The following is a 13,012-nucleotide window of genomic DNA, read 5'->3' as shown; positions in this document are numbered from 1 at the left end:
ATAATTTACAATATGCAAGATAAGGGCAATACTTTCTTCTTATTTGGTGTCCTTTCTCGGAGGAGGGTCTATGACACAGAGTTAGTGTCACCCAGCCTGCTGTATGCTTCCACCCTTCCCCACCCCCTCCCACTCCCACTGCATGGGAGGAGAACACTGATTTGGCAGCCTCCTCAGTCTGGTCCCATTCTGTTGCTGGGAAACCTGCTCCCCAATTGCATCCCCTTATGGAGCTTCTAGTCCTTCCCCAACTTCTCCCTTCATGGATCTCCTCCACTCCCTCTTTCTTCCTCCTCTCTCCTGCTTCCCTTCACTCCTACCCTTCCTGTGGTCCCTCCCTCACCTTGTATTCCCCTTTACATTAGCCCCTCCCTCCTCTGCTCCCTTTCACCACCATTACAGAAAACAACCATAAGTTCCTTCCTCTCTCACATTATATTCTCCTCTCTCTGTGGCTATCTTTTTCTGCATTTACTCATATATATGGTTTTATAAGTTTACAAGACTGAACTTATCCCATGGCGCAGCTGTGCTATCACTGACAGCCCCCTTGTGAATTTCTGTATAGCAATTTTTGCCTTTGTTCTCCGCTAATGTTTCAAAACAATAAACATTAACCTCAACACAGAGGTAGCCAAACTCTAGGCTCTCAGGAGCAAAATCGCTAGGTTGTGCTGCTTGGGGTCCCACTGTGCCCTGGTGATGACTGAGAAGATCCAGTAAGTTGGGAAGCTTCTCATGAGGGCCAACAGACAACTCTAGAAGGGCTGTGAACCAGGGCTGTCCTGCCCACATGGAAAACTTTGGGCTTTGCTTTGATTTTGAGCTACAATCCCTACAAACTGTGAAGGGATATAAAAAAATCTTGTTTTCACGCAACCTTAAGCAGCATATGGTGTTTTGGAAAGCAAGAAGACTGGGTGAGGCAACAGTGACTCTTGAGGTTTTGATGCTCAAGCTTTAGCCTATGCATGTGAGAGTTTTGCCTGCGCTTCCTTCCGCCCCTTTCTTCATACATAAGGTTTGGATGTACAATACAGGGAGTGCAGAATTATTAGGCAAATGAGTATTTTGACCACATCATCCTCTTCATGCATGTTGTCTTACTCCAAGCTGTATAGGCTCGAAAGCCTACTACCAATTAAGCATATTAGGTGATGTGCATCTCTGTAATGAGAAGGGGTGTGGTCTAATGACATCAACACCCTATATCAGGTGTGCATAATTATTAGGCAACTTCCTTTCCTTTGGCAAAATGGGTCAAAAGAAGGACTTGACAGGCTCAGAAAAGTCAAAAATAGTGAGATATCTTGCAGAGGGATGCAGCACTCTTAAAATTGCAAAGCTTCTGAAGCGTGATCATCGAACAATCAAGCGTTTCATTCAAAATAGTCAACAGGGTCGCAAGAAGCGTGTGGAAAAACCAAGGCGCAAAATAACTGCCCATGAACTGAGAAAAGTCAAGCGTGCAGCTGCCACGATGCCACTTGCCACCAGTTTGGCCATATTTCAGAGCTGCAACATCACTGGAGTGCCCAAAAGCACAAGGTGTGCAATACTCAGAGACATGGCCAAGGTAAGAAAGGCTGAAAGACGACCACCACTGAACAAGACACACAAGCTGAAACGTCAAGACTGGGCCAAGAAATATCTCAAGACTGATTTTTCTAAGGTTTTATGGACTGATGAAATGAGAGTGAGTCTTGATGGGCCGGATGGATGGGCCCGTGGCTGGATTGGTAAAGGGCAGAGAGCTCCAGTCCGACTCAGACGCCAGCAAGGTGGAGGTGGAGTACTGGTTTGGGCTGGTATCATCAAAGATGAGCTTGTGGGGCCTTTTCGGGTTGAGGATGGAGTCAAGCTCAACTCCCAGTCCTACTGCCAGTTCCTGGAAGACACCTTCTTCAAGCAGTGGTACAGGAAGAAGTCTGCATCCTTCAAGAAAAACATGATTTTCATGCAGGACAATGCTCCATCACACGCGTCCAAGTACTCCACAGCGTGGCTGGCAAGAAAGGGTATAAAAGAAGGAAATCTAATGACATGGCCTCCTTGTTTACCTGATCTGAACCCCATTGAGAACCTGTGGTCCATCATCAAATGTGAGATTTACAAGGAGGGAAAACAGTACACCTCTCTGAACAGTGTCTGGGAGGCTGTGGTTGCTGCTGCACGCAATGTTGATGGTGAACAGATCAAAACACTGACAGAATCCATGGATGGCAGGCTTTTGAGTATCCTTGCAAAGAAAGGTGGCTATATTGGTCACTGATTTGTTTTTGTTTTGTTTTTGAATGTCAGAAATGTATATTTGTGAATGTTGAGATGTTATATTGGTTTCACTGGTAATAATAAATAATTGAAATGGGTATATATTTTTTTTTGTTAAGTTGCCTAATAATTATGCACAGTAATAGTCACCTGCACACACAGATATCCCCCTAACATAGCTAAAACAAACTAAAAACTACTTCCAAAAATATTCAGCTTTGATATTGATGAGTTTTTTTGGTTCATTGAGAACATGGTTGTTGTTCAATAATAAAATTAATCCTCAAAAATACAACTTGCCTAATAATTCTGCACTCCCTGTACAGTCTCATTTAACACAGGAGTTTAGTAAAGTGCATATATTCTTATAGAAAGCAATCATATTACCTAGTACGACTTTACTTAGCAGCAATGCATTTTACATTCAGTAAACAGATGATGGAAAAATAAATGAGCAATTTGAAAGCTTCTGAATTTTTTATCACAGTTTTGAAAAAACAATCCCTAGGAATAAAGCACTTACCAGTGAACTTCTGACTCAATGGTACATTTACTGGTGTTGGTTTCACAAGAGCGCCTTTGCCAATTGGGTCTAAGTCTTTGACATCTGGAACACGATCATGATATATGAAGTCATTGTCTTTCTTAGCAGGTGTAAGTGCACGATTGATTTTGTCTGATAAGTCTTTTACATTGACATATTCATCGTATCTTGAGGCTACGGTTTTAACCATCTCTGCTGCATGCTAAAATCAAAACGGATAACATTATACACAAACTTTCTGCTCAATTTCATAGTTAAAAAACTACACAAACTTTATCTAAACATTTTAAACATTGTCAAATAAAAAAAATGAATTATAAAAATAGCTGGACCACGGGCTGGCTTTCATGAAGAATCCATAATTACAGAAACCAAACCATACATCAGCAAAAGGAGCCTTTATGGATGAAAACCCCTCATAATAATTCCAATTCTACAAGGCTTCACAGCTTAACAACTCTTGATGCTAACTCTATGGACTGACTGACATTATCCTGGTGTACTGCAGGTTTGACTCTGACATTTTCTTTTAAAGTGAACATGCAACTAGCAATTGCACATTGTGTTTACAAATGTATGTCATAGTTCAATTACATGGGCAGAACCACGTTTAAGGAAGGTAGAAGGAGGAACGTAGGTCTGACTGAGATGTGTCCTTACACCTATTTAATTAACTGTTAACTGTGGCAACACTTGTTTGACAGACTGGAATCTTTAGTGGAAATAAAAGATCTGCTCTTGATTGCTGGCAATACCAAACTAGTTTCGCAAACACAAATAAATTTGCAAAATGTATTCAATTGATTTCCAACACTAGGTGTGTGCAGCAGTTTTAAAGTAAGCATCTCTAAAGCCAAATTTATAGTATTCAACCCATGGATGTTCTTAAGATTTAGATTACTAATGGACTGAATCCTGCTCGAGAAGTTCTCATTGTCATTAGTTTTGCATTAGGTTGGGAGCTATTAATAATAGGAATAAGTAATCTGACTGTAGGCACCATTATAACATTTTCTGAAAGGTTTGGTAACAAGCTGTTGCTTCTCCACTGGATGTATACAAGGCCAAAGCACAAGCAACTGCCCTCTAAAGCACCTGTATATGGGACCTCAAATACCTTAACATGCCCTTGTTAAAGAAAATCAATTTCTGAAAAGTTGCTAATGGTACCAATGTGCACTTCACTTATCTCACTATGAGTAAACAAGAGTGGTGAGAAAGATGGAATCAACATTCCTGTTGTTGGGGACAGTTACAGAACGTGCAGCACCAGCACCACTGCCCCAAACAGGCCCTCAGTTTTCCTGGGTATCAGCACATTTTACTCTCCGCACAAATGTAGAACAGCAAACGGCATAATACTTGACTTACAATGGTTGCGAGGTTATGTTAAAGCATGGTACAGTCTCCTTATGATTTACTCACAAAACTATGTTGAAAAATACAGCCTCATCTTTAGGGGTGCTTTCTATGTAATGTCTGTCCATGCTTGTTGAGGTGTTTAGCTTGGTTTCAGCAAAGAACACTAGACGAAGGAGGAAGAGGGAACAAAACATTCCACTTCATCTGCAGCCACCCACTAGGACAACTGGACAGATGGTGGAAAAGTAAAAATTATCTTCTTATGCAGCAATGGACAAGTGTGTGGTGAGTTAAATGTCAATACATCTGGATTTTGAAACATCTGTAGAGCCACACTATGCCCAGGGTGCTAAAGGTAAGAGGAGAGGGAGAATGTCCTCTTTATCCATCTCCATGTGTAGCTTCAGGGTCGCCTCCTGGTAGTACAACACTTACCTGATCTTCTATCAGTCCAGGTAATACCTTTTGAGTGTCTATGGTTGCACTGATGTTTGCAAACATGTCCACAAGGATTTCAGCTTTGTAAAGTGAAAGATTATATGTCCTAGTGCCATACCGTGTCACAAGAAACATGATTGGGGCAGCCAGGCCATGGGCTTATATCTGAGAACAATGTAATTTGTCGGTTTTGTGTGGCTCACTGGTGTTTTCCATCACTTGCCTAGAAAACAGACAATCAGTTCATGTCTTAGTGTTATATGTGTCGGGGGCAGGTGTGACACTGAGCAAGAGGGCATGGATGGGTGGGTGGGTGCGTGTGTATGTACATTTCATAGTGACATGTTATATGTTTAGGGGTGGGTACATGTGAGACAGAATTGCATGGGCTTCACCCATGCTAAGTGTGGGATAGTGTTTGTTCCAAAGGTCAGAATCGTAGTGCAAACTGAAAGAGTATATGTTGTAGCCACACATTGTCTTATAGGGAGAAATGTACTTCAAGCCGCTAAGGTTATGTGTACTGAAGGATGTTTACAGGCTGACGGTACTTAGTGATAATTTGATGTTCAAGAACACAATTTCAAGAACACATATTGTAGCATTAACTGCATATGCTCTCCAAAAAGATGAGCCTATTGACACGAAACGAAGAGTATTGTAAATGGTTCAGTGTGAAAACATTTAGTAACCATCCATTCATTAGTTTCAGTGCCAAGCGCTGACAAACATCTCCTGTCGGAAAACCCCATTTAATGAGGCTTTCTAATAACATTTGAACGGTTTGACCAGTCTGCATTAATTCTGACACAGTCAGAAGTCTTTTTTCCCCAAGTTTGGCACAGGCAAGTCAAGTGGGGCACAATTACTACAAAAGGGAGCAACGCTATTAGGAACCCATACATCAAATTCCCTATGGAGTGAGGTGTTAAACATTAACAAAAGCGTTTAACTGCCACTTATGATAAACAATTGACACAAACAAATGTGTGTAATTATATATGTCTATATAGATACAGCAACACAAGTTAAGGAAATATACTAGGTAGATTTGTGGTGCTTGTGGGAGTATATAGGAGAATCACAACAGAACTTTTCCTCAATCTGTGCTCCACCTACCCTGATAGTTGACACCATAAATGGGCTCCTCATAATAAACACCTGAACACTAATAGGTGGGAGATTTCAGTTTGGTTACGGATCCAGAAGCAGACATTAAAAACCCTCAGGTTCCAAAGAAATACATTTTCCTAAAAGCACAGTCTGCTCTACAGCCTACTCGGGAGCTTGCAGGGTGAACATCCTACTGACTACACTCTTATAAATCCTCAGAAAATACTTATTTTTCTTAACTGCAATACACTTGCTAAAGCTGGTGGAGGTCCAAATCGTTCCTCAAACCCTGACTGACCATGGCCCAATATGGATGAAGATCCAGTTGCCTGACGAGTGAAGGGTTGGCTTGTGGAGGTTGAGTACCTAATGGGTCAAAGATGCAGCCTTTCAGGACAAACATGACTGATTCTTCAAATACATTATAGGAGGCAAATAAACAAGTTTTGAAGGGACAAGCAGTTTGCTATCAAACAGCAACAAAATCAAATAAAAAACGCAAAATCGTCTAACAGGAGTCCAAAACAGGCCAGGTCGAATGGAACCGAATAGATCCTACAGATAATCAGATGAGACAAAAGATTGAATTGCTCAGGTTATCACTACAAAAAAACTGTTAGACTCTACCTCTTATGTCTACACTACAGCACAATATAAGATCTATGAGGATGGAGACTAAGCAAGAAAGGTGTTATATTTGCTTACAAATCATGACTAGAAGTTTAAACTTGCCCCTACTATTCTTTCACATACAGCACAAACCCTCACCTATTCCCTCTCAATTGCCCAAGAATTTTCCTCCTAATATACACGCTTATAAGAGGAGCAATTGTCTCCATTGGGGGAGCATCACAACCCCCATTATTGCCCAGGCAATTGCAAGATTGATGAGCCCTTAACGGTAGATGAAATACTATCTGCCCGTAACTCTCTTCCTTCTGGTAAGACTCTGGATCCAAATGGGCTACCGCTTGAGAATTATGCTTCTCACTTGGACCCTCCAAACATGTTTATGTACGCAAGGGAGCAATATGAACTGCAAGGAAGGCTAATCTCAGTAATCCTGAAGGCCAGTAGGCCACCGACTCAGTGCAGCTTATATAGGCTTTAATCAATTTAGAGGCAAAAAGCATTGTGAAAGTGCTGGCAAATAGACTGAGCAAAGTTATCAGAACACTGATACTCAGAGATCAAAACAGGTTTATGCCAGGATGCAGTGCTCACCACTGCTTGAGAGGTTTTCAAATTGCCATGGCACTGTCACCAACATGTCAAGATGTAAGGTAGCCATCTATTTTGAAAAGCTTCAGATTCTACCCAGTGGCCTTTCATGTTTTGGCTGCTAGAACAAATACATTTCCAACCCCTTTTTTATCGATATTTTCATTAATGTACTTTGAACCTTGGCAAGGGTTAGAGTGAACAGCAAGCTGTCAGCCCCTTTCCATATTGAGATTGGTAGGCAGGATGGATGCCCTAAGTCACTACTCCTCTTTGCTTTGTTCATAGAACCATTGGTGAAATGGATCTGGTGAGATGTGCGAGTTCCGCTGGAAGGGATCCACTGAGGACAAAATAGCACTGAATGCCAATGACATTTGATGTATAGGAGCATATCAGAGACCACTTTCTCTAAATTAGAACAAATGCATCAGACATATGCAGTGGCCTACGGATTGAAAGTCAACTGGTCCAAATCTATATACTCACCTCAGACAGACTTATGATGACATAAGGACAGTGAAGGACGTACAATGGGCTGACACACATTTTAAGTAGTAAGGGATGCACACAGAAACCACTAGGCAACAGATGTGGGATCTTAACATCACTCCCCTGATTACTCGAGTCTGGCAGGACATGGATAAATTATGCCCCCCCCCTCATAGTATCAGATGGGGAGCCTAATTTAAAATTGTCTCTCCCTTTCCTCCAGAACTTTCCCTATGAAATACCACGCACATTCTTTCAATCATTGCATTCTTCATTAACAGGACTCTTGTGCAGCAGAGGCCCCTCCAGATCTCATATCACAGATGTGTACTGAACACCTACGATAGAGGACTGGGAAAAGCAAATTTCATGCTATATTACTAGTCCAGTCATATTACCATGAATACTGTTTGCTGATCATGCAGGCCCTGTGGTGGCTTTAGAATTGCTGGTCTTGGAGAAACATGGTGTGATCAATTTGCTGTATGGCCCTTACCAACACAAATGTTTCTTTAGCCTCTCAGACCTCCCTGGTGTGCTGGCATCAAGATCTCAGATGGATCAAATAGAATGGGGTACTCACAAAAGAGAATCTGCTTCAGAGTGTTACTTGGCTAAAACATACAACAAATTTAGAGGGCTTCCAATCCTGGGATAATATAGGAATCTCCAAACTGCTTGATGTCTGGAAGGGGGGCAGCATGCAAGCATTACGTACTTTGCTGAATCATGTGACAGGCATAGAACACCTGCTAATCCCCCATGCACTAGAGACATACCAAGAACAGTAGAGGGCTCTCCAAGACTACAGTCCACTAGAGGCCCAAATTTGATGGCAGAGTTGGAGGGGAAGAGGATCTCACAGTTGTAACGCACTCTGGTCAACAATACCTAGATCGACCCAATGCTGGGATTAAAAAACAGATTGGAGCAAGAAGTGGGTCCTCTGGAAGATGAGGATTGGAGGGAGCCACGAAAGGCCCCTAGAGTGCTAGCATTCTGTATGAAAATTAGACTTTTCCAGTTTAAATACATTAATATGGTTTACTGTATTCTCATTAAGTTTTTCAAGTTTAGACATGGCTTAGATACCCACTACTTGTGATGCAAAGCAGAGCTGGGAACCTTCAATCATGTGATCTGGGTATGTCCCGTAATACAATATTGGGAACATATTTGTGCAGCCTTAACTCAGGTGGGTGAGACAGCCAGTTCTGCCACAGTCCAAAAAGGTTATACTGGGCTTGATGGATGGTTGTGGGGGGATGGTTGCAGGGGTTTTGTGTTGCAGGCAGGCGAAGTACTGGAATCCTCATGATAAGTATAATTTTCCTTACAAGAAACACTGCATGCCAGTGGAGGTCTGAAGCAGCAGCCTCCATCATCAAACTGAACCATGTAATTAACTATTGTGCTGCAGCAGAGGCATTTGTGTACAAGTCTAGGGCATGTTTGGGGAAACACAACAACATATGGGGCAACTGGTGTAATATTCCACCAATAATAATGTATTAAATGTTCATTAACTACTACATAATAAGGATAATCTGTGCATGTGTACATTTGTGGATAATATATTGTTTCTTTGCTTACAGTCTAAAGCAATCTAACAATCTTAAGGTTATTGTATGAATATGCCTTAAAAAGACAATAAAAAGTGTTAATTAAAAAAGGGTTACAAATCTAAGATGAGTGTTTCCCTGGTTTAAAAAAATACTCACAATTAATCCATTTCATGAGTAACGTTTCTTTTCCTACCTGCAGTCTTCCAATCTCTTCACCAAATTTCTTCTGCTGCTTTGCCAACGTAGACTGGTGATACTCAGCATTCGCCTGCATTATTAGGTGCTTTGCAGCCAGAACTGGAAACACCTCCTGGAAATAGAAATACTGACCAGGGGAAAGTCCAAACACACAAACAACCACAGAAATAACATGGGATGCAGGAAGAAGAGGGGAAGAAAAGAGGAAATTAGAATAAACCATAAATGGTCTAGATTGGTTAAATCATTAGAAGAAATGATAATAAGCCCAAGTGATTGCGAGTAAGTTGAATTCAGTGGATGTTCTTTTGGATGTTTCCTTTATAAGAATACAAATGTGGTTATTTTTGATCCAAATGTTGTTGAACTCCACTTCACCCAAGAAAAAAAGTTGTCAAATTAGTTAATTTAAATTAAAAAAAGATAAGCAGGGTAAAGCATGCAGCAGTTAGCGCCAGTGATAATATATGCCTGTACATACTATAAACCCTAACTTTACTATTTTATCTGTCACCCTTACATCACATTCTAGGGACAAATTAGTCAGAATGATTAAATCAGCTATGGAAGATCGTACTCAAGAACAACAAAACTGGTAATCTTCTTCTGCACATTATATGGGAATATTTCTTGCCCATCAGAAGTGCAAAAAGATGTGCTAACTCTACTCCCTTAACAGCAGTTAAGTTATTGTTGTCTTCATACTGATGCTTATGTGGTGAACACTTTGCTCCTTCACCATTAATAAAACTGTCCAAAATGAGCGTAGAGAGAAGGTATATAATGACATTGTTAAGGTGTTCTCAGTGCAATTCTATAATTTATTACAAATTCTCCTCAAAGCCAGAAGAGGTGGAGATTATGTAAAACAGAACTCCATATTTCAAGAGTCATTTCAAATGAGACCCTTCCAGAGCAAGATCCGAAAAAAATAACAAGAATTCTCTAAAGAAAAAACTAACAAACTCTTTAATGACAATTTTGGAAAGATCCTGTCCGAAAGAGATTTGGATTAATTAGTGAACCAATGCAAGTAAGTTATAGTCAATACGGTGTGCTTCCAGCATCTAAGATGTGCTGCAGGACTGCTCGATTCAGATATCAGCTTGTCAAAAACACTGTGACAGCAGTGTACACGATGAAACCTTCAATTGCTAACAGAGAAACATAAATCAGAAGAAAGGTTTAAGTAAAATTCCTGTAAAGTTTTGATGTCAGTGTGTGATGTACAGAGGAGGCCATGCATACCCACAGAGATCTACAACCAGTCTTTCCAACTATAAGGCCACAAAATATGTCACAAAATAGGTAAATTTGGTACTTTTAAATATCTATTTAACAGGTCTTGCCAGTCAATAACAGGATGAAAGATGGTGAAAAGGAAGCTGCACCACCATCTAATACAACTGAAAGATGTGGCTGCAGTCTGAAGTGGACACACAAACAAATTGAAAAGTCAACACAAATATTGGATTCTACAGCTACACTGTAGATCAAGAGCTTTCCAAACTGATGTGATGTCAAGCGGTACCCAAGCAGCATATCAGTTATATCAAAAAAGGAGCTAAGCAAAAATGTGATTTCTAGATTTATTCAGCAAGCAAGCTGCAACACATATATGTCAAGACTGCATGCATGAAGACAATAGCAGTTATTCTACCCATTAAAGAAATAAGAAGATTGGAATTGATCCATATTTTTCGATTATTTCTTTTGTAAAATATGCCTTTCTACTCAGCAGAAGATATTTTATAAAATTTCAATTTAAATATTTTTCAATAATTATTTAAATCTACATTAACTAACATTCTGGATAAACTGCTAGGTCAGTGGAAAATAGTTCCACCTCACATGAATCCCTCATAACTCACTCTAAATGTCATATACGTGCTTAGGCTTGAACGTAAATTCAAAAACTGCCTGTTCTGGAGACATCTTTCACCCAATAACACAGCTCTACATAACATTAATGCTGGCAAGCATCTTAATATTGAATTTTGCAAATGGTCTCTGACCGAACACCCATGCCAAACTGAACAGAGGCATACACCAATGGATCAGAGAAAGCTAGCAAGTCAGTGGCTAAGGGAATGCAAGAGAACCAGGCATGTCCCCAGAATGCATCTCATCAGCATAACCCAGAACTCATCTGAATGCTGTTATTCACAGACTGGTCAATAATAGAGTTCTGAATCAATACAAGACCATAGGAATTCCTCAACCACAATGGGAATGTAAGGTATTTAAACAATGTAAGGTCCAAAGACTGAAGTGCCCATGGGGGCAGAAAAGGCTAGCGGCCTACATGAAAGACATCTGTGGATGTAGAAGAGAAGAAGAAGAGAAGTTTTAATCTTGTTGACACTGATATGGTATGAAAGAAGCACTTAATGCTAGCTACATGTCAATGCATGTATATTTCTATCAATACCTAATTCCTTAAAATTGCTTACTCACTTGACTTCCAGAATATTGCAAAATCAGATGGTGCTCATTTAGCAACCTCAAAAGGGAGAAAATATTTTGTAAAAACTATCAAGATACAAAACTATCACTTTCTAATTATGTAACACCCACTAGTACCTTGCTTCTTTATTTAAACATAGGCCAGATGTAAATATCAAGAGACCTGTATTAAGCACTTCCCTGGTTTCGCTATAAGTGATCAAAATGCATTAAGCTCTGCAGTTAGTAGAAAACATTAGAAATCAGCAAAATAGGCAATCAGAATGTTGCCATCACCAAAGCATTTAATAGGTAAATTGAGGAGTATACAGCATTGTCATTTGGAAAATCATGACGAAATAACATATCCCTTAATTTTAAGAAGCACTTAGAGAACTTTCACTAGGCAGGTTTGCAGCTTTGCTAGGAGTTTTAACAAATTTTGTTAATACTCATGAAAACATTGGTTCTCGATGTAACAGTGATTTTTATTTTTTTAACAGAAAGGAAGGTGAACACTTTCAAAGAACTTAAAATGCTTGTTGGCAGCATTAAAATTAAAATTAATCTGCAGATGCATGAAGGTCCAGCCCAGGAAGGTTATTTATATATGTTCTAAATGCATAATGTCTGGTGGAGGAGATCTAGTTCACTATATGCATAGTCGTGGACAGCAATTGTGCAGCTGTACATAAATCAATCCTAAATAAACACAGCAATTAAAATGTACACTTTGTCAAATTTAAGTTGAATTGGGTCATCATGCATTGAGAGTTCTTAAACTGGAGGTCCAGAATCAAAGTCCATTTTCAATCCTCCTAGTGATATACAATCTCAGATGATGTAATAGTATAGCACAATTAAAGACTGATACTTCAATTCAGTCAAATTCAGATAAAGCTTTAAATGAGGGAATGCAAGACAATTTTCCTTTCTAGTTTTAGTGTCGCTGCTTAAACTGTTCCCAACTGCAAGCTAGTAAGAGTGACCCGAGTGAGCCTTATTGAATTAACAACAGACTCCTATAAAGTACTCCACTGCCATATAAATTAAGGTAAAATTAAGAAAGAACTCTGAATCCTTTTTGCTTTCTCAATATTCCCCGGCATAAGTGCAAGGCCACATATAGAGGGGTGTATGCATGCATTCTAGTTCTTTCAATGCACATGTTGGAGGAATATGGATATGCTATATTGGTCTCCCTTAGGTATTTGACATTTAAGTAGCCTAGTAAAATATTTGTGAAACATTTAATGCTACAGTTGCCAAAAGTTGAGTTATTTTTCCATGTCGTTTGTTACTCAACTATAGCATTATCTTTATAGGTTTGTAGTGTGCAGGGCTATTATATATTTTTTGGCTA

General features: G+C 39.8%; 1 protein-coding gene across 2 annotated transcripts in view; it reads right to left on the bottom strand.

The window, feature by feature from the left end:
• Positions 1-13,012, bottom strand: part of PDCD6IP (programmed cell death 6 interacting protein) — a 322,785-nt gene that overhangs the window by 245,115 nt on the left and 64,658 nt on the right. Inside the window, exons 7-8 of one of the 2 annotated variants that reach the window (XM_069214865.1) lie at positions 9,200-9,331; positions 2,795-3,017 (exon numbers count right to left, since the gene is read on the bottom strand). In XM_069214865.1, the coding sequence (XP_069070966.1) occupies positions 2,795-3,017; positions 9,200-9,331 (355 nt within the window). The remainder of the gene's footprint in view (positions 1-2,794; positions 3,018-9,199; positions 9,332-13,012) is intronic. The other variant, XM_069214874.1, reaches the window with a different exon arrangement.

The sequence above is a fragment of the Pleurodeles waltl genome, chromosome 2_1, assembly GCF_031143425.1.
Source record: "Pleurodeles waltl isolate 20211129_DDA chromosome 2_1, aPleWal1.hap1.20221129, whole genome shotgun sequence".
In the NCBI taxonomy this organism is placed as follows: domain Eukaryota; kingdom Metazoa; phylum Chordata; class Amphibia; order Caudata; family Salamandridae; genus Pleurodeles; species Pleurodeles waltl.
Note: the sequence above shows the minus strand (reverse complement) of the source record. Positions and strands in the feature narration are given on the sequence as shown.